Source organism: Elgaria multicarinata, chromosome 4 (assembly GCF_023053635.1).
Source record: "Elgaria multicarinata webbii isolate HBS135686 ecotype San Diego chromosome 4, rElgMul1.1.pri, whole genome shotgun sequence".
Classification (NCBI taxonomy): domain Eukaryota; kingdom Metazoa; phylum Chordata; class Lepidosauria; order Squamata; family Anguidae; genus Elgaria; species Elgaria multicarinata.
In genome coordinates this window covers 57,678,882-57,699,973 of record NC_086174.1, presented here as the reverse complement: position 1 = coordinate 57,699,973, position 21,092 = coordinate 57,678,882, and the positions used below count along the sequence as shown (strand labels likewise).

Below are 21,092 nucleotides of genomic sequence, written 5' to 3'. Positions count from 1 at the left end.
TCTTCCAGGGGTGTATCTGGGCTGACGTAGGAGACTGCAGGTGGAGGGGGAATTAGCATAAAATCACCTCCACCCCCATTCCATCAGGAAAAATGTTTGGCTCGATCAGAAGCCTTCCATGGATGGAAGGAGTCTTTCTGTCCATGGGAGGCAAATTTTGGAAGCAAATGCTGAGTGGGGAGGGCAGTGTCTCACTCTGAGGGGTCCTCAGTGTGAGTGTCATCCTCCAGATAACTTACTCTGAAGTTTCCACAGAGCAAGGCATCAGGCAGGAGGGCTCTGGGGAAGCCCTGGCAGCCACTTTCTGGACAGGTAAGTGTGGCTCTTCAGAGAACCTACACAGCCCAAATGTCTCACTCTGAGGTATTCTGGGTGATATTGTCCTGGAGATCATCTGTGTTGCCATGGCACAGGTGGTCTCTGGGCCCGAATCCCTGCCAGTGCTTCACTCTGAGGAAAGACCCCCCAGAACAAGGCATTGAGTAGGAGGCAGGTAGCAGCCAGGTGGGGAGGAGGTGGATAGCACATCCCCCCGCCTCAGGCGGTCCACGGTCTTGCATCGGCACTGTTTGCTAATGTATATATCATGCTCTTAGAAGCTTGACCTATCCAGTGGAATTTTAAGATGTTTTTAAAATGTTTTTAGGATGTTTTTAACAATGTATATTATGTTTTAATTGAGTATTATGCATTTTATCGTTTATTGTTGTGCCCTGCCTCGATCAAAATGGAGAGGCGGGCAAGAAATATTTTATTATTATTATTATTATTATTATTATTATTATTATTATTATTGACATCTGTTTTCACAAAGAAGCTTCATTTGGTCTCTCAGGCTGCCTGAATGAAAGCTTGTTTATATTATTTAGCAGTTTGAAGATAGCTGGCCAACAAACGTTGGTTATGATGTTACTTGCAGTTTGTTGAATGAACATGTTGTCACTGTTACATAGTACGAAGAAGACTAAAATCTAAACTGTGACGTTATATTATGTAGGTTTGAATGGAACACTGTAGTTCATCAGTAACTGAATGAGAATAAACCTTAACATATAGATAACTCTTGTAGTGTTCTAGCTGTTCCTGCTGTAATTTGTGAGTGAAACTATGTGTAACGTCATGAAATGGCAGTTAGATGGTCCTTTTTTTTTGCTGGAAAGTCCACTTTGAGAGCAGAGGAAGGGGACACGCCTGCTACTTGCTCCTCATTAACCAACCCAATGACTTTCCCTTCTCAGGAAAGTCTAGTTTAGTAACATGCAAATGTGACTGGAAATAGAGAATGCCTCCTCTCAGCTTCTAGGGTGGGCCTAAAATGAACTGGTTTTGATGTGTACATAACACACCTTCAATTAGACTCTTTATACAATGTGCAAATGTGATTTGGAGGATGGACAGTTTTTTTATTTTTATAAAACTGTCTGAATCTTTTAATATGTTCATTAACAAAATTTCTTCAGAATAGTGTTCTGTAGATTAACTGCTTTTAATTATTCTGACATAACTAGCATGTTTAGCATTTACTACTTTTTCTTTCAGAACTATTTTGCTCGGAATTTCTACAATATGCGGATGCTGGCTTTGTTTGTTGCATTTGCCATTAACTTCATTCTTCTCTTCTATAAGGTAAATCCTTCACGTTTTAACTCTTCATCCACTGACAGATAAACGAATTAACATTAAATTAGAAGGCTAACATGAAGTTATATGATGAATTCCCATGAAACTAGTAAACTGATGCCCGAGTTTGGGGTCATTCATGCAGTGCAGCAATGATTATCCAGTAATGTTTGGACAGTTATTTCATTGAATAGAATGAATTCATTCAGTATGCTATTTCCCAGCACCACATATAAGAACCTAAGAATATGAGAATTGCCATGCTGAATCAGACCAAGGGTCCATCTAGTCCAGCACTCTGTTCACACAGTGGCCAACCAGCCATCGGCCAGGGATGAACAAGCAGGACGTCGTGCAACAGCACCCTCCCACCCATGTTTCCCAGCAACTGGTGCACACAAGCTTTTCATTTAACAAACATGGGTAGAGGCAAGAGACCTGGGCAAGGGAGGGAAGCTAGCAAAGTGTTGGAGGCATCTGGTTCTACACCATGCAAGGCCCTCTGTGCTCACCTTGCCCATGCAGATTTTAGACTACTGAGCCAGCTGTACTTAACAGCTGCACTGCTTCTTCCTACTGCAAGACATCACTTTCTAGGACTTAAGGGACCCACAAAATATTGTGGTTCTTTGGGTGGTCCCAGGCAGGCAGGGAGCCAAGCTTTCAATGGAATTGGGTTGTACTGTTGAAATGGGTGCAGGCTAAAGACATCCATGGGCTCTTCACAACGTATGAAGCTCTGTTTTGGAATACAAGGCAGTGGAAATATCTGGGCATACAAGGCAGCAAGATGGTACAAGCAAAGAAGAAATGGCTATTTATGACGACTTAGTTTTGGCCCTAGAGAAGAGAGAAAGCATAGAAATGAATGAGGACCAGGTAGTATGCCAGGAATACCTGGGGAAAGTCTGTAGCATTGATTGCTGCAATAAAGACTCTTTTAGGGAAAATCTAGACTTGAGGTTAGCTGTAAGGTATAGGCAGAGAGCACAAAGGAACTGCTTGACTAGTGTGATGACCTGAAAGTCAGGAATGCATTTGCTCCTGGTTACTGCGTGCAGCCTTCCAGAACAATAAAACATATTAGATGGGGGGCTAGGGAGATGCAACGAAATAGAAATGTACAAGCCATCACAGCAGAGCTTCTCGGTAATGTTTGGTACTGCTTCACTTGTTTTGTTTCAAAAGAAGCGAATTTAGATCTCTAGTTCACAGCAGTATGGATATAGAGGCACATCTCAAAATCTTTAAACAGTAATGTAGAAGGATACAGAGTTGGATAGGAAAGTATTCTCCTAGCCAACTGCTAAAGATAGTCTTGGCACCATTATCAGTGAAGACTCTCTCTCTGCAACTTCTGGAATTATGAAATGCACTCGCTGCAATTCACAGGCAAATTTAGTTACATTTCTTGGAGGAATAGCAGACAAGTCTCAAAACCTCAGTCCCATTCAGATGAGTTTCTGCAAAGAAATTGTTAACAATATGCCTTTGGAATAGGCCGTTTTCTGTCAGTTAATTCACCCATGAAGGTTCTCTTTTGTATGTGTAACTGCTTGAAATGTGACATTTATGTCAAATTGTTATTTCACTTATTTAAAATTACTTCAACAGGTTTCCACCTCTGCAGTAATTGAAGAAAAGGAGGTTCCTGTGGTTGACACTGCTGAAAACTCCAAGCTAAGCAGCCTGGAAAGTCCTTCTCATCGAATCATCACAGTGCACTATGTCCTTGAAGAAAGCAGTGGCTACATGGAACCTACACTCCGTATTTTAGCCATTCTGCACACGGTCATCTCCTTTTTCTGCATCATTGGCTATTACTGTTTGAAAGTAAGACAACAAGGAAGTCCTATAGCTCCACTGAAGAAGTAACAAACAATATCTTATATCTTTTAGGCCCCATTGAGAAGACACCTTAAACCATGGCTTTTGTTTTATTCACCATGGTTAAAGCTATGGTTTAAGGTGTCTTCTGAACACAGCCTGGCTTTCTGGCTTAACCACTGTGGTTAAAGTCATGGTTTAAGGTGTCTTCTGAATGGAGCCTAAGATTTGGTTTAGGTGGTGTGCACTATGTTGTTGCATTATTTCAAAGATTTTAATATTCCCCTTCAGTTAAAATTTCCAGGGCAGTGTTCAACAGCATTCAAAACACAGGAGATGTAACAACCACAATAAATAGAACTTATTTAAAAGGCAGTGCAAAATCCTAGCAGAGGTAACTGATTCCACCAGATGTGAAAAGATGTCAAAAGCCTGGGAAATTGAAAAGGGGTACCTAAAGTATCTCAGCCGAGTCACCTGATGACATATCCTAGGGAGAGAATCGTAGGGGCTCCAACTGAGAATTACCTTTCTACTTTTGCATCACCTCAGACCGTGGGGGTGGCACAAATAATAAATACATGTGACCTTTTAACACCCCTCCTACTTCTCCCTAAAGTACAACATCATGCATTCGTATGTGGCACTTGAGTATGTTCTAAACACTATGGTTATTGTGTGGTATTAACATGAGCCCACAGCACAGTGATTGTATGTGGGGGAGGGGGGGAATACTGGCACAGTGGTGACCCACAAATGAAAGATATTCCAGCGTAGATCCTTCCCATGTCTTTCTTGTAGAATGGCATCTATCTCTTAGAAATCTGCCATAGTTGTTTTGATTTCAGGACTTTGTGGTGACCATGGACATGGAGCTTGCTAAACTTCTAATTATCTCCCATTTGCTCTCTCTACCTTACTGTTGCTAAGATGGCTATGCACATACCTTCAATTCTTCATCAATGATTGCTTGTTTGCATTGATATAGTTGAAAGGGAGGGGAATAAATAAATTAATAAAAGGAAACTAAAGCTGGTTAAAAACAGAAGTTGGATTCATTTTAGAAATTCTCCATCTTATATTGGACGGAAGGCAGTATGGATTTCTGGTTCAAGCGAACTTATAGAGCAATAACAGCATGAAACAAGGAAAAGCCACCCATTCCTATTTAACCTGTTTGATGCCACTGTATGCCCTTAGTATTTCCCCAGTGTAAACAAATGTAATCCCCTTGTGCTTCAGGTGGATGTTGAAGACCCATATGCAAACCTTCCCCGTAGCCCACCATCTTATGAATTCTATGTATTGCTCTTTATTTTTTTTATGAATTTTGTGAATTGTGTACACTGCCTTGAAATCTTCAGAGCTGCTTATAACTACTCGTAAACAAACAAGAAGAGGGATCATTGGACAGTAGAAAAGGGAAGCAATTTCTATCAGTGTTTCAGCACATATTTTTATCTTGTTTGCATTTTCCTCATTGGGTAACCTTATACAGCGGTGGTCTACCTCAAAGTGTTGTTGTGAGGGCAAATACAATAAAGATTGAAAAATAACTTTTCTACCTGAATGCAAAATAGAATTGGCTCAGTAAGCTTTCTCCTTCTTATCCATCAGGGTGTGCTCTGGAATCATCCAGGTTTCTTTGTTTTTTTAAAAAAGAACATACTGTTTACTGAGTTGGATCTAGAGATCTGTTAGTGTATTTTGCCTCACTGGATGTTTCTGCTCATGAAAGGGGAGGAAGTTGATTTTTAATTATTCGCCTTTCCCCCTGTGGTCCCTTGCGCTCTTCAAAAAGCTCTTCTGGAGGGATTGGGGATGCTCTGGAATAGTGCGGGAGTTGGTGTGGGTGGTTTCAGGGAGAAGGGGGGAATCGTACAAAAATCACCTATCTCCCCATCTTTGAGTGTGGCCTCCACTGAACTGCAGTGCCTTCTCTTTGCAGAAGTGCTGGGCTAGATTCAAGCCACTTTATTTATTTATTTTATAATTTTAATCCACCCAGTAACATTATAAATGTTTCCTTTCTGGACTTGCACAGGTTCATTCCATCGTTCTGTTTTTCCCAGAAGCCAGCTGTTCTTAAAAGATAGCTGCTTCAAGTGCTGCAGTGAATTTAAACTAACATATAGTATGTTTATTTTTCAATTGCAGGTTCCACTGGTTATATTTAAACGAGAAAAAGAAGTTGCAAGGAAATTGGAATTTGATGGGCTGTATATTACAGAACAGCCTTCAGAAGACGATATTAAAGGGCAGTGGGATAGACTTGTCATCAACACACAGTGAGCATTTTTATTTATCTTTCTTGAAGTTAGACAGTTTATGTAATTTTCACTCAATTTCGACAGGAGTGAATAGTAATCGGAAACATCTATAATACAGAAAATCCCAAGACTTGAGACAGTTGTAAATATCTAATGTACATTTCAGTTTGTTTTGTTGTGAGATATAAGAAATCTGAAATTTCTTATATCCTGCAAACAGCAGCTCTGTTTAAAATGCCCCTCCAAGGCATGAAGCATTTTAGTATGCAGTTATCCAACAATCCCGTAGACACTTACCTGGGAGTAAGTCCAGGGAACTTGGTGTGACTTACTTTTAAGTAGACATGCATAGGATTGTGCAGTTAACATCATTAAGAGAAAAAAAGAAATGTTCATTCATAAAGTCAAGCTGGCTAAACTTTACCTATATTAAAATGCTAGAAATAGTTCAAGACACTTGCATTATTAGAGAAATCTAGTAATTGCACATTATCCGCATTGCTCCTTTAAAAGGAGGACATGAACTGGCAGCAGCACAACTTCTTGCGCCCTCTGAGCCAGGAGAAAAGCCGCCACCGCAACTCCCTCTCACAGTAGCCGCAAATTCCCCCATCTGCCTCAGCAGCAGCCCCAGCAGATGCAACCCCTACCTACCTGCCTATCTCTTTAGAGAGTCATCCTTCTGAAAAGCCTGGTGCAGAGCCAGGCATTGGCCGGGTTTGCACGGTCAGTGGGGGAAACATGCAATATGGATTGTTTCTCCCATGCGTACTGCTTGTGCGACCAGCATTCACCTAATTACCTGGGCCACGTTGTGGGTTGCCAGTCTCATGACTCATTCTCATGAGTCATTCAGATCTGGCACACGGCACAGCAGGGGATGGCTTCTCATCCGCCTCCCAGCCTAGGGCTTGTGGTAGGCGATGTTTGCAAGGACACAAGGAACATCCTGATGTCACACTATACTTGTATTCAGATCAGAAGGTGGTGGCAGCCATTATTAGTCATCTCAAAGATGAACGGAGCACATTTTCCTCCGTAAATAATTATTTTATAATACATATCTGTGTTGAGCTTATATCCAGGCCATCCCCAACACCTTCAACAGTGTTAGCTGTGAATTTATAACTCAGGAAAAAATGTTTACCCTTAGTGATAGCTTACATTTAAGCATATTTGTCCTTCATATCTTTAGGTCATTTCCTAATAACTATTGGGACAAGTTTGTGAAAAGGAAGGTAATACTTTTTTATTATTGCTGGAGTATCTATTTTATTTTCAAAATGTGTGGTCTAAATTCTAGAAATACACCCTTTTGTACATAATGTACTATGTCTATTAGTTGATGTGCCAAGGTTCTTTGCCCCTATTGGCCTAATTGCAGGAAACGATGTGTTCAGGAGACGGCTGAGCTGGCTGCACTGATCGTGAAACTCCAGTCGTATGATCAGTGCTGTCACATGATATTACCACTCACCTGTTAAGGAGATGAGAGAGCGTTCTTAACACTTACACTGGGCCCCAGTACTTCCTTTCCCCTTCCTCCCATCTAACCCCTAATCATCATTGTTAGGAAAGGAGGGACAAACCAGATTACCTGTTAAAGGTTGGCGCAGCCCAATCAGGAGCAGTGTATGCACACTCTGGCCTAGGATGAAAACTATGCAATGCCACTCTGGGCAACGGCTTTTCATACTACCAGTGGAGCCAATCTGCATGCAGAAACTCCTTTCTGTAAGCAGATGGCATTCGCTCATGGCCATTGTTTGCAATGGCTCATTGTGCTATTGCTTGTATGTGTTGCATTTTAATTGTTCAGGAAAATATTTATTTTTGCAACCTTATATGAAAATACGCGTGGGCCTAAAGTGGGGAGGGAGCACAGACATGTACCAGCCCAGTCCCCAATGTCCCTCCAGGCATCAGCACCACTTGCAACCTTCATATGTTCAACACGAGGCTCAGAACCTCACCCAAATGCACAAATAAGGCTTATGTTGATGGCATGTAAACAGCCTGCCATAACACACTTTAGTTGATGGTTACTGCTATGCTGAGAATAGGTCTCAGCCCATGACCCAAGAAAGCTCTGTCTTGCTAGAGGCAGAAGCCCTTGTGTTGCCTTTGTGCTCAATAACTGCATAACTCTTGTTTTGTATTCTAGTATTTCATCTTAACTGCATTGTGATTAGGCTGTTGGAATAAATTGGTTTCATATATATATATATATATATATATATATATATATATGTGTGTGTGTGTGTGTGTGTGTGTGTGTGTGTGTGTGTGTGTGTGATTGCCCTTATAAATTAGAGAAGAGAATAATATTCACATGCATTCCTTTAGGTTATGGATAAATACGGAGAGTTCTACGGCAAGGACAGAATCAGTGAATTGCTGGGAATGGACAAAGCTGCTCTGGATTTTAGCGATGCCCGAGAAAAAAAGAAACCCAAAAAAGATAGTTCTTTATCAGCTGTGTAAGTTTTTTAAAACTTTGCTTGGAAAAAAATTCAAACATTTTTCATTTCTTTTTTTTAAAAATCTATTTCTCATGTTTTAATGACTTGAGATTCTCAACTTACTTCAGCAATAGAAGCTTCACATCAAGAGGACTTTCTCTTAACACAGTTTTTAACTGGTGCTGAGGAGGAATTTGAGTAGAATTGAGCTGTGATTTCATTTACCTTGAAAAATGGGGCGGTGGGCTAACAGCTTTTAAACAACAGCTGCCATTCTTGAAAGTAAGGAAGCATAAGATCTTCAACGAAGTACTTGAGTAATGCTTGCATCACACTGAAAACACTGTGACTAACTTGTCTCATTAATTTTAATGGGATTTAAGGATGACTACCTTTATCTGGACTGGGGCCATTAACTGTAACAAAAACAAACTAGAGATGTCAGATACAAGGTGTTTTGTGTGTCTTGGTGACTGGCTTCTTTGGGGGCAGAACCTTCCAGGTTCAGACTCCCTTGAAACAATCAAGCTGAGGCAGGGAGCTTGCCAGCACAGGTGTGAGGTCCCTAAAGACCAAATAGTTTATTAAAGCATTTGCGCTCAAAAGGTGGAACAAAGAGGTGCAAATAAGTGTTCCAAAACCATCATTTTTATGCCCTGTAAAAGAACCTTTCTAGGGCTCCCCAGTTTTGCAGGTGATGAACAGGGGAGAGCATTTTGAGGATGGAGTGGGTGAAACTGATTTGAGGGTAAGGTGAAATTGGGCTAGACATGAAACTTAGTAGCCACTAACTCGCAACTGCCATCTTTCATTTGTTTTTACCCAGAAGACACGTAGAATGATATTACATTGCATTGGCTGCCTATAAGTTTCTGAGCCCAATTCAAGGTGCTGGTTTTAACCTATAAAGCCTTACACGGCTTGGGACCACAATACCTGATGGAACGCCTCTCCTGACACGAACCTACGTGTTCACTGTGCTCAACATCTAAGGTCCTCCTTCAAGTGCCTTCTCCAAGGGAAGCTTGGAGGATGGCAACAAGGGAGAGAGCCTTTTTGGTTGTGGCCCCCTGACTGTGGAATGATCTCCTCGATGAGGCTCACCTGGCACCAACACTGTTATCTTTCAGGTGCCTGGTCAAGACTTTCCTCTTCTCCCAGGCATTTAACAATGCTAGGTTTGTTTTTTAACGGACCCCAGAACTTTTGTTTTTAAATGGATACTGTTGTTTTTATACTGTTGTTTTTATGTTTTTGATGGTTTTAAATTTTGTATACTTTTTAAAAAAATGTTTACTGTTTTTAACTTTTGTAAACTGCCCAGAGAGCTTCAGCTATGGGGCGGTATATGAAATAAATAAATAAATAAATAAGTAAATAAAAGTGTTGCTCTGATGGGCATGTGAGTAAAAAGAAAAGAAAAAAAGCAGCATCAACAGGCCCCCTTTTTTACCCTAAAAGCCCAGTGAGAACGAAAAATTTCACAGCAATGGCAGGAATTTGAATCCTATGAATTCTCATATGCTTCGCGGCTAGATCAAAAACAGTTCAGTGATGAGATGCTCCTTACATCTTGCATGCAGTGCTGTTCCCCATTGTGTGTTTTATGTGTGCTTTCCCCCCCAGGCTGAATTCTATTGATGTAAAGTATCAGATGTGGAAATTAGGAGTTGTTTTCACCGATAATGTGAGTTTATACGATCAAATATCAATTAGAGCACTATTTAGAGAATTGGTTTATAATCTGAGATTTGAATGTTTTAACAGTAAAAACCTATGTTTGATACGTTAAGATTCTGGGCACATACAGATAACCATTCTACCATACTTTTTATCTGATATGTAATATAATTCTTTTTTCTATTTGGCTGGATGCTGTAGATCAGGGTCGGCAGTGTAGCACCTCCCACAACCCCTGAGTACACCCGCCAGACCTCTGCCGCCATTACCACGGCTTTCCTCCTCCCCGCCACTCCCACCAATGATTTCTTGCTCGCTGCCACTTCTGTCCTCACCTCAGTAGCCTTAAAAAGGAAACAAAAGGAGGTGAGTGCAGCAGTGCCGGGAGGAAATCCCACGTGGGCAGAGGCGGAAGAAAGGCGGTGAGTAGGGTGGAGGGGGAAAGGAACTTGTGGGTGCATGTGGACGGGGACGATGTGAGTGCAATCCTGGGCAAGGGAAGAGCAATGGAGCATGGTGGCAGGGAAAGGAAACAGCAGGTAGCAGGAGGAAGAGGCGAGTGCGGCGGCAAGGAAAAGGAAACTGCAGGAGTGTGGGAGGAGGACAAGAAGGTGAGTGTGGTGGCAGCGGAAATTGAGGACTGGGGAAGGAGGGCAAGGAGGAAGACGAAAGGTGGTGTGGGAAAGAACTCCCAAGTGGGGAGGGAGGAGGAGGAAGCAGATCAGTAGGACCCTTACGACTGATCGTATGAACTACTGGATTTTCTTTTTGGTCCATTCCCTTTTCTAATATGATTTTTTTTGTTGTTCTTTGCCCCTAAAAAGTCATTTCTTTACCTGGCCTGGTATATGACCATGTCAATCCTTGGTCATTACAACAACTTTTTCTTTGCTGCTCATCTCCTTGACATAGCAATGGGATTCAAAACACTGCGAACTATTCTGTCATCAGTGACCCACAATGGGAAACAGGTAATGTTGCTTTTTGTATCATTAACTGCACAGAAAAATTCACACCATTCTTTGAATCAAGTGGACTAAGGAACAATACCAACAGAAACATTCATCATATGTATTTTTACCATTCAAAAGGAAATGTGATGATGGCTGTATTGCTCCTGCAACTCTGATTTTGCCTCATCAGTTCTAAGAGAGACAAGGGACGTTTGCACAGTGGGACTAAGAATGCCTTGTGCAGCACAATCCTATCTGTAGTTGTTTCCAGTGGGGCATATTCCTTAGTCAGTGTGTTTAGGATGGCAGCCTTACAGTGTCATCCTATGTATGTCTACTCAGACATAATTACCATTGTGTTCAAAGGGAATTACTTTCAGGAGTACAGCCTTAGTCCACAAGGTATTGTTTGTAAGTATTGCTGATGTGGAAGAGTACTTCTTAATCCAATGTAGACTCGATCATTTGATGGTGTTTTTTCTGCCTGAGGGAAATTGAAATGCTCTTTGTTACTTGTGCAAATACCTATTTTCTGTTTACTTTTTAAAATAAAGGAATCTTCTTCATGTGCTGCATTCAGCACAGAAAGTTAATTATTCTTTTCTTCATCTGTTGAAGTGTTATTTCTTTATTCCTAATTCCTATATTATGCCACTTACTTTTAGCTTGTGCTGACAGTGGGGTTGTTGGCAGTGGTTGTTTACCTATACACAGTGGTCGCCTTCAATTTTTTCCGAAAATTCTACAATAAGAGTGAAGATGGAGATATGCCAGATATGAAATGTGATGATATGCTAACGGTAAATCGTACTTCTGTTTATCTTCTTATATTGTTAATATAGTACTTGATCCCTATCATATAACTGTACTCAGTATGGGTACTGTAAAACACAATGGCTTAAGATAATGGAAGATTCTATTACTATAAATTGATGGAGGCAGACAGTTGTAACTGAAGGTTAGAAGGATTCTGATTTTTCTGCAGCTACTAGTATCAAATAATTCTTTAGTCAGAATAGAGACATCAGAAGAGCTTAGCATTATTGGATAGCAATTTTTTATGGGTTGAATTTTGTTCATGCAGAAGTGTGGAGGCTTCAGAATTACAGGCACACTCATTCATTCTACTAGAGCAGGAGTGGGCAACTTGTGGCTCTCCAAATGTTTTGGCCTACAACTCTCATCAGCCCAAGCCTGCATAGTTAATGATGAGGGATCATGGGAGTTGTAGGCCAAACCCCCTGGTGGGTGACAAGTTGCCCACCCCTGTGCTTGTGGAAGACTTGTTGACACTGCCGTCTTAATGCTTGCCTGCCAACTAATAAGCTTTAAGGGATGACCACCAACAGGAGGCTCACAGAGGGTAACATATTCAGGATCCCTCAATACCTGGAGCCAACCTAGAGTTCAACAGACCTTAAAGAATTTTTATAGGGATGGACTGAATATTGGTAGCTTTCATTTAAACTTATGAGTTTTCTTTAACAGAAGTCCTCACTCTTGGGTAAGAAAAAACTGTAATATTTGGTGCCCCCCAAATAACAGCCTGCTTAGGCTGATTAGTTAGTGAACTGAAATAGGGTATACTACTCCTTGATCTCAGGGAGAATGCTACAGTCCCTATACCCTTCAAAAATGGTTGCAGTCCATTTGGTTCTAAGTGCAAATTAGTCGACTTTTTTGCTTACGGGTAACTGTAAGCACAACCTGGTGCTGCAAATCTCTGATCCAGAAGCTGAGGCTGTGTGCAGGAAGCCCTTTTTAAAAAGCTAAAATCTCAGTGATAGGCTCTTTTGGGGTGGTGGTGATAGTAAGGGCTAATTTATTATGTTCAAATATTTTAGCAACACAGTTTTCTTTAGTATTTTGAGAATATGCTGATTGTGTTGTAGAATTGTATCTACTGCCCTTTCCAACTGAATCAGTTCTTACTGTTGAAAAGAACCAAATGTGAAACTTGACCTTTTAGGAATATATTTATTTTTGTTACAATTTGTCATTTGTTATTGGCATTGTTTCTAACCTTTAGGAAACCGCTTCAATCCCTTACAGTGCTTTCCCAGCTACAGCAGTTTTCTACCATTTTTCAGAACAAAAATACTGCCCAAGGAATTAATCCTGTTCTTCTTCATGGTGTCTGTGCAGTTTAATGTTGAGAATGGCCTGTTTCTGATATGTCAAGGAATAAAAATCCACTTTGGTTGTAAGGCAACTCTGGGAGAAGTTCTTTGTCTGCAGGACTTTCTCCATACAGCTGTATTACACTCAATAAAATAGAGTTACCTTACAACCAAAGTGGATTTTTATCCTTGACAAATACAACATGAAATCATAGATTAGCGCCATGTGACCAAGCCCAATCATTCCTCTCTCCTCTTTTGCCACACACTGGGGGAGGATGAAAGGTTTAAACCAGCCTTTCCCAACCAGGTGTCTTCCAGATGTTTAAGACTACACCTCCCAGCATTCCTTATCATTGGCTGGGGCTGATGAGAGTTTACGTTCAAAACATTTGGAGGGCACCTGATTGGGGAGAGCTGTTTTAAACTAACTTCTGTTTGTCACTATGTCTGAACTGGGAATTGCAGTTAATTCAAAGTATGATTTATTGCAGGAAGCCAGGATCAGAAACCATGGTTTGGTCAGTCTTGTTTCAATAAACCATAGCTAAGACTAACTACAGTTTGTTCTTGTTGGACATACAGCAGTGCAGTGTTAGCTTAAACTGAGACACAGATGCTTCTAAACTCCTTCTCTAGTCTGTGCTGGAGGAGGGCACACTGTGGTGAAGGAACTGGCTTATATTTTTGTTGACAGTGGTGGTTGTGGGGGAGATTTGAGAGGGTGGAGTTGAGCAAAAAAAAAAAAAGAGCAGCCAAATAATAATACTGATTGCAGCTCTGCCACCACTTGAAGCAGCGTCAAGTCCCCTTTTTTGCAAAAGAAAAGTATTTGGAACCCTCTGCCAGCTCCTGTCATCATCGATACCCCCCACCTCCCAAATGGAGTAGATTTCAAACCTACCCACCCACCCCACTGTGAAAGTGGCTGGAAATCTCTTCTTTTTCATAGTGATACTTTTTAAGAAAAGTGATTGGGGTGGGTGGGAGAGAATGGGCACTAAAGGAGAACTCCGGCCGATTCTGTCCAAACTCGCCCTTTTCCCTCCGATAGATACACATTCCCACTCCCTTTCAAACCACCCAGAGAGCTTCAGCTATTGGGTGGTATAAAAATGTAATGAATAAATAAATAAATTTATCTGCAGTTCTGGCCCTCAAAAAGTGAAGGACATTCTGAGTAAATGGGGCTTCCTTCCATTTAGGGCTTCCTAGAATTTACGTTTTTTTAAATATCAGTATCTTCTCATGTGCTTATAGTGCTACATGTTTCACATGTATGTGGGAGTGCGTGCTGGTGGTGGAATTGGTGATGAAATTGAAGATCCAGCAGGCGATGAATATGAAATCTATCGAATCATCTTTGATATCACATTTTTCTTCTTTGTAATTGTTATTCTACTAGCTATCATACAAGGTACGTATTCATTGCTTTTCACCAATTTATTTAGTGTTTTAATTTATAATTGAAAAATCACCTTTCCCTGCTGTTTTTTTCCTCCCAGCACATGGTAGGAAGACATGTTGTGCACCATCCAACATATGTAAATTGCCTGTATCTGATACGTTTGCTTATGCTCAGAAACTATTTTACATGAATTCAGTGCCTTGTTAAGGCTTTGAGAATGAATGGTCTCAACCAGATGGAAGACTTCTTTTATATGGAAATTCATCTACTTTAGTAGAGAGGAATCAATTCTTTTCTTAATCAGTTGCCTCATTGTAAAGAAGCAGGTATTCTTCCCTGCATGAAGCCATACTTTTCTTTATAAAAATCTTCAAGAATTGAATAGATTTTTAAAGGGGACATTTTTAGATTGAGGTTCTAGACATAAGGACAGGCTGGCAAAAGGGTTTATATGGCCAAGGCTTCTCTTTGTGAGGGAGAACAAAAGAAGAACAAGAAAAGCAGAATGGACTATCTTACTTGCACAGAGTAGACGTAAGAAGGATTCTGAACTGTTAACCTTAAATCTACCATAGGGAATTCCATCAACCGCATGGTATACAAAGAATGGTGGTGGGGGGTGGTAGAAGAACACATTTTTCTGTGCCAGCTGCATTGGTTTCTAGAGATGTCTGACCTGGCCACAGTGACACATGCCTTAGGTACATCCTGTTTCAACTACTGTAACATGCTCTATGTGGGGCTGCCTTTGAAGAGTGTTTGGAAACTTCAAGCTGGTTCAAAGAGCTGCAGCCAGAGTGATGACCGGGGCTGGTTACAGGGAACATGTAACTCCCCAGCTTCACTGGCTTCCAGTCTGTTTCCGGGCACAATTCAAAGTGCTGGTTATCACCTATAAAGCCCTGTACAGCTTGGGTCCTGGTTATCTGAAAGACCATATTCTCCCTTTTGAGCCTACCTGTACCCTGAGATTTTTAGGGGAGGCCCTTCTCTCGGTCCTGCCATCATCCCAGGCACTCCTGATAGGAACACAGGAGAGGGCCTTCTCAGCAGCTGCTCCAAGGCTCTGGAACTCCCGTTCCAATAATTGCATTCCTTTGAATGTAATTATTGTCCTGAAGGCCCTAGAAGGTCTTATCTAAGCCGTAGAAGGTCTTATCTATTGTAAGCTTCCTTCAGAGGAAGGAAGCTCACAACAGCATCTGAGTGAAGCTTCAGGTTATAGTTTTCCTTTGCTTTCCTTTTTAAAAGCTTCCAGCACAACATTAGCAAAGGCCTCTACTATTTCTTTCATCCTTCTCGGAATGCCTCTGCGAGTGGCAGTACCTTTCCGAGAACCATTCTTTCATCTGAGAACACAACTGCCCCCAAATTCCTCACCCAGCTGCAGCCAGCAAAATCCCTCTGGACACTGCAGAACCAGGGCAGTAATACTCTATAATCTGTTTTAGCACCTTATGCGCCTAAGTCAAAAGAATCCCAACCATATAGATAATCCTGGCTGAAGCTATTCAGCTAGAATAATATCCCCTCTTTTGGGTAGGGGATATAAAATAAGATATTAAACAGATTTGTCGACTCATAAGGAGGATTGTAAGGTCAGTTTTCTATCTGTGAGCTGCCAGCAGCTCCTGCTGGCATATGTTGTAGGCCAATGGTAGTATTTATCCCTGAAAGTGGTCTGAGCCATGGAGCATCCTCCTTTCAGAAAGAGATGTTCTGTTCAGGTGTTCCATTCCTTCTAGTGGCTTTTCCTGCGTCGTGGTAATTAGGAATATGCCAAAACAGCCAAATGTAGGCTCAGGAACAAATAAGGTTGAATTGGTAGAACATCATGTGAATATATCAAAATAGAGCTAATGGTACTTGTTGAATGCATCACATGCTGCTTTTTTATTTATTTATTTCTTTATTTGATTACATTTATATACTGCCCCATAGCTGAAGCTCTCTGGGCAGTTTACAAAACATGACAATGGAGGTGAAAAGCATTCCAGCTCTCAAGGATCATCCCCAAATGGCAACCATACACATATGATTTATATGTTATAAACTGAAACAGGTGAATTGGACATAATTCCTGCCTAAAATGGAATTGTTAAGTCTGTGAGACCCCAGGAAAGCACAAGCGACAGCCCTGCGTCTACAAGATCTCTAATCCTATAGGGATGTTGGAGAGATCCGCAATGGATTCAAATGAGTTTGAATAAATCCAGAGTGCAGATTACACAGAGGCCCAAATTTTCCACGTCATGTGGTCCATATATATATATTCTGGAATTGAATATATATATATTCTGGAATTGGACATAAATGTAGTTATAAAAAAATTATGAAAAAGTCCAATTGAAAATGTGCATTTCCCTACCCCCATTGAACTAAAGGGGGGAAATGTGCATTTTGGGGGATTTGTGCAAGTATGCACTAATACCAATTTGGGAAATTGAGAAAAACCCTCTTCTGTCAATGAGTGGACAACAGAACAAAAGGCGCCTGATAATCCATGAAACTCAGACAGTACGGATTTAACATCTCTATGTAGCACATTGCACAGTTAGTCTATGCCCACGAATACCTGCCTCCCCAGTGGCTACCAGATAGGTTTCAGCCTCTTTTACTTTATCCCTTTGCTGCAACAAATTTCCCTTTTCCTTTTATTATATTCTTGGCTCTTCGCTGATTTATTTCCCCTACCCTTTTTTCCTAAGCCATGGCCCATTACTTCTGTTGAGCTCCATTAATGGGACTGCGTTACTAATATGCAAGCTTGATTAGAACAATGAAAAGGATGTAGTCTCTGGAGATCGTCACATAAGGCACCGTTTAGCAATTAAGATTTGTACTCCATATGCAAATACCTTGTGAGGTGGACGAAAGGGTTTAAAATCTTTGTAAACCACCCAGAGAGCTTTGCCTATGGGGCGGTATATTAATAATGATGATGATGATGATGATAGACCAAAAACAATTATTTCTCTTGTCTTATTCTCTGAATAGCACTTTGTGCAGCTCCAGTTTATATGGCAAATACGAAGATGTACACAGGCATTTCCTGCAGCATACACTGCAGAATGGATGACACGTGCATCTTTTAACTAGTGCTAGTTAGGCCAAAGTAGTCAGCCCAGTGGTTTTTGTCAGTTTGAGAGGAGGTGGCAGTGGGACAAGAATGCCCCCCACTCAAAGATTTTTTGCTACCTCTGGGGATTGAGAGAAATTATATTTTGGGGGCTGGTAGGTGGCTTACCATGGTAGATGAGGTGACACACAGTTTCACATTCTCTCTTTGGTAAAACAACTTTGCTGCCACTTCAAGTGGCAGTGAAGTTGCAATCAGCAGGCAGCCTGGTAGCATTCCTCACTGCCAATGTGAACGATTCCATGGCCCTTTCTAAACCTGATTATCCCAGGAAAATGGAGGGACCGTCCCTGCCTGCTCCCAGGATTGCCTGTGTATCATTTGCATGCACAGGGATGATCCCGGGGGGGGGGGGGGGGAAAGGCAGGTGTAGAAACGGCCTGTGCCATGACCCATTTGGGGGGTGCGTGGGCATTTTCTTTTTCTTTCTTTCTTTCACCCACAGTGCCCCTGGGAATAATGCTACAGCACGATGTAGCTTTGTTCCCATTGGTCCATTTTGTTGGCAATGAAAAACCCTGACAAGCTGCTGCTTATTGCAGCTCTGTCTGAAGTGGCAGGAAAGGATTTTTTTTTTTTTAAAAAAAAGTAGTAAAATCCAGTGCCAGCTATGGGAAAGAACCTGCCTCCCCAACAATGTTAGGTTTCTCTTCAGACACCCCAAAAGTGCCCCCTGAAAAGTGTAGGGGGCATTTTCAGCCCAGGAAACACCCATAGTGTGGGTCTGTTGCAGATCATTGTGACATCAATGTACACATAACAATTGTTTGCCACAAACTTTGGAGCTGTTTTGAGTATTGAATGTATCTAACATAGGTTTGCTTGTTGCAGACACCTCACTAAATCCTGTGATATAAAATCTAAACAAATTCAAGAGTGCGGTTTCGCTAGTTTTATTTGGACCTCTAGCCAGAAAAATGTTTTCAAAATATGTGGTACTCTATGCTCAAGTATATACCTTCAAGTTTACATTGCATTTTAGGGTTTTGATTTGACAGGTTGTGTCATAATTCAATGCTCAGATGTTTAAAATATCACCTTATTTATTACCAGGATTAATTATTGATGCATTTGGAGAATTAAGAGATCAGCAAGAACAAGTTAAAGAAGACATGGAGGTAATAAATGTCAGCATTCCCTTCATAATCCGTACCATATTTCTGTGAAATATCCCCTAAACCATGTAATAGAAAATAAATGGCCAGGAAATAATTTGCATTTTCAGGATCATATAAAATACCCGTGGCTCTGGAAAACGTCTGCGGCCTGCTCAGCCTGATGCAAACACCAACCCCTCTTGCTTGCCTTCCTGCTGTTCTTGTGGTGAAAGAGAGGGATTAAAGAGTGTGATCTTTTTTCCTTCCTTTCACAGCTAGTGCACTGCGTAGCAGTATGCTAGGCAAAGGTACAGTATGGAAATGCAGTACTCTCAAGGGATGACATCTTCAGTAGCCCTTGGGAGTACATTTCCCAAGTCCAGATTTGCTTGGCACACTTCTGTACTGCCCCACGTGTCAAAAGGGTGTGTGTTAATCCCTCCCAATTGTTGCAAGAGCAGCAGCAGGCAGCTAAGTGGGGCTGGGTTTTAGAGCAGCGGTCCCCAACCTTTTTGGCACCAGGGATTGGTTTCGTGAAAGACAATGGACTGGGGGGGGGGTTTGAGGGGATGGTTTTGGGAAGCCCCCCCACTCCAGCGTCCTGGCTTCGCTTCGGCCTGGTGGGCCGAAGCGAAGCCAGGATGCTGGGGTGGGCGGCTTCGGAATGGCACGCCCAGAAGTTGCTTTCCCAGAGTGGCTTCTGGCCGGGTGTGTCGTTCCGAAGCCATCCCACCCCAGCGTCCTGGCTTTGCTTCAGCAGGGCAGGCGAGATGGCGCCCCGCGCCCAGGTACGCTGGGGTGGCTGTGGGTGGGTGAAAGCAGCTCACCTGCGCGGCCCGGTTCCTAACAGGCCATGGACCGGGACCGGACCGGGTGTTGGGGACCCATTTTAGAGGACGGGGTGGGATTGATGATAGGAGCAGAATACTTTTCGGGGTCAGATTTTAATCTGATCTGAAAAAGAATTATGAGGTCATAATAACTGCTTCATATTTGAGTCAATCATTATGAATCCGCAAGGTTCCTATTTCAAAGCCTGGAAATGCAAGCTTTATTATCGGAGTGTACAACTTTATAATGCAGGCAGTGAGTCACAACTTTAAAGGCATCCTCGCATCATCAAATATCTCCTGCAAGTTTAAAGTTAGCGTGCCAGGGAGAGGGTTCCAGCTTTACCTTTTGCTGTCATGCAGGTAGTTTTTGATGTGTAGGATTCAACCTTATAATCTGCTGTCCACCTGCAATTTGAAGCGTTAGGTCTGTATCAGAATGTGCAAATAAGTTTTAATAGGTAGAATACTGTCTGGTGTGGCTTTGGCTCAGGGTACTAAGCATCTTCAAGCTTATTTATTGGTACTGAAGACTATATTTATTATCACTTTTGTTATGCCCTCTAAAGCAAGCCCTTATTCTGTTTCTAAACTTATGATGGCAGTGGTTTGGCTGAGGCACCCTCCAAGCTATTTTCTTCCCTATATGAGCCTATGGAGCAATTCATCATAGGCCTGTACAGGGAGCAAACATGCCCCTTGTTAAAAACGGCTGGTGTATGTTTGTATTGAGGGGTGGGGTGGGGAGTGGCGAGTAAAGTCTCACTCCCCTCAAGGACCCTTAGTGCAACAGGGCCCTTGGGGATGGGGGTAGAATTACTGGCTGATTTTCAGCAGGGGGACTTTTTCTCACCCCATGCAAAAGAATGGAAAAACCACTCTGTTCTGTTGCATAGGGATGGGGTGAGAGAAAGAGGAGCCAGAGAAATGGCAGCCGGGGGGGGGGGGGAGAACCAGAGAGATAGAGAGGGAGAGAGAGAGGAGCCAGAAAAGGGGGGTGGGAGACAAGAAAAAAGAAAGGACCCAGGGTGGGTGGGTGGAATAAAACAGGAACTGGGGAGAGGGGGAGGAAGAGGAATGAGAGAGCAAAAAACAGTGTGTGTGTGTGTGTGTGTGTGTGAGAGAGAGAGAGAGAGAGAGAGAGAGAGAGAGAGAGAGAGAGAGAGAGAGAGAAGAAAAAAGGAGGGAAAAGCAGGCAAGGAAAGAGCAAGAGGAGGCAAGGATAGAAAGAGGGGAGGGGAGGAGAGAGGGGGGGATCCCAAAGAGAAAAAGAAAGGAGCCAGAGAGAGACAGAAGGCACTAGAAAGAGAGAGCAGAGCCAGAGAGAGAGAGAGGAGTGGATAGTACACACAAGGTGCACATTCATGCACAAACACAGGTAAGGGAGGATGCGTGAACACTTTTGTGATCCCCCCCCCCCACCAGCAGTCAATGTGTGCTGGCACCCAGGGCACTTTTTCAAAATGCCAAAAGTGCCCATGGGCCCCAAAAGATTGGAGACCCAGGCACTACGGGTTTCAGTTACTCTGGCATATGAACATATAACACTGCCTTATACTGTCTGATTGTTGGCCATTACAACCCATGGCTCTACAAAGACTCATGCAGTGATATCCTTTTTACCAGTAGATGTTGGAAACTGAACTTGGGAACTTCTGCATGGAATGTATATGTTATATCACTGAG

General features: G+C 42.1%; 1 protein-coding gene across 5 annotated transcripts in view; it reads left to right on the top strand.

Moving 5' to 3' along the window:
• The window catches only part of RYR2 (ryanodine receptor 2), a 365,044-nt gene that overhangs the window by 340,469 nt on the left and 3,483 nt on the right, over positions 1–21,092 (top strand). For all 5 annotated transcript variants that reach the window (XM_063124341.1, XM_063124340.1, XM_063124339.1 and 2 more), the window contains 10 exons: positions 1,540–1,626; positions 3,235–3,453; positions 5,605–5,735; positions 6,913–6,955; positions 8,064–8,197; positions 9,806–9,866; positions 10,684–10,830; positions 11,478–11,612; positions 14,193–14,349; positions 18,533–18,597. In XM_063124341.1, coding sequence (XP_062980411.1) covers positions 1,540–1,626; positions 3,235–3,453; positions 5,605–5,735; positions 6,913–6,955; positions 8,064–8,197; positions 9,806–9,866; positions 10,684–10,830; positions 11,478–11,612; positions 14,193–14,349; positions 18,533–18,597 — 1,179 coding nt within the window. The remainder of the gene's footprint in view (positions 1–1,539; positions 1,627–3,234; positions 3,454–5,604; positions 5,736–6,912; positions 6,956–8,063; positions 8,198–9,805; positions 9,867–10,683; positions 10,831–11,477; positions 11,613–14,192; positions 14,350–18,532; positions 18,598–21,092) is intronic.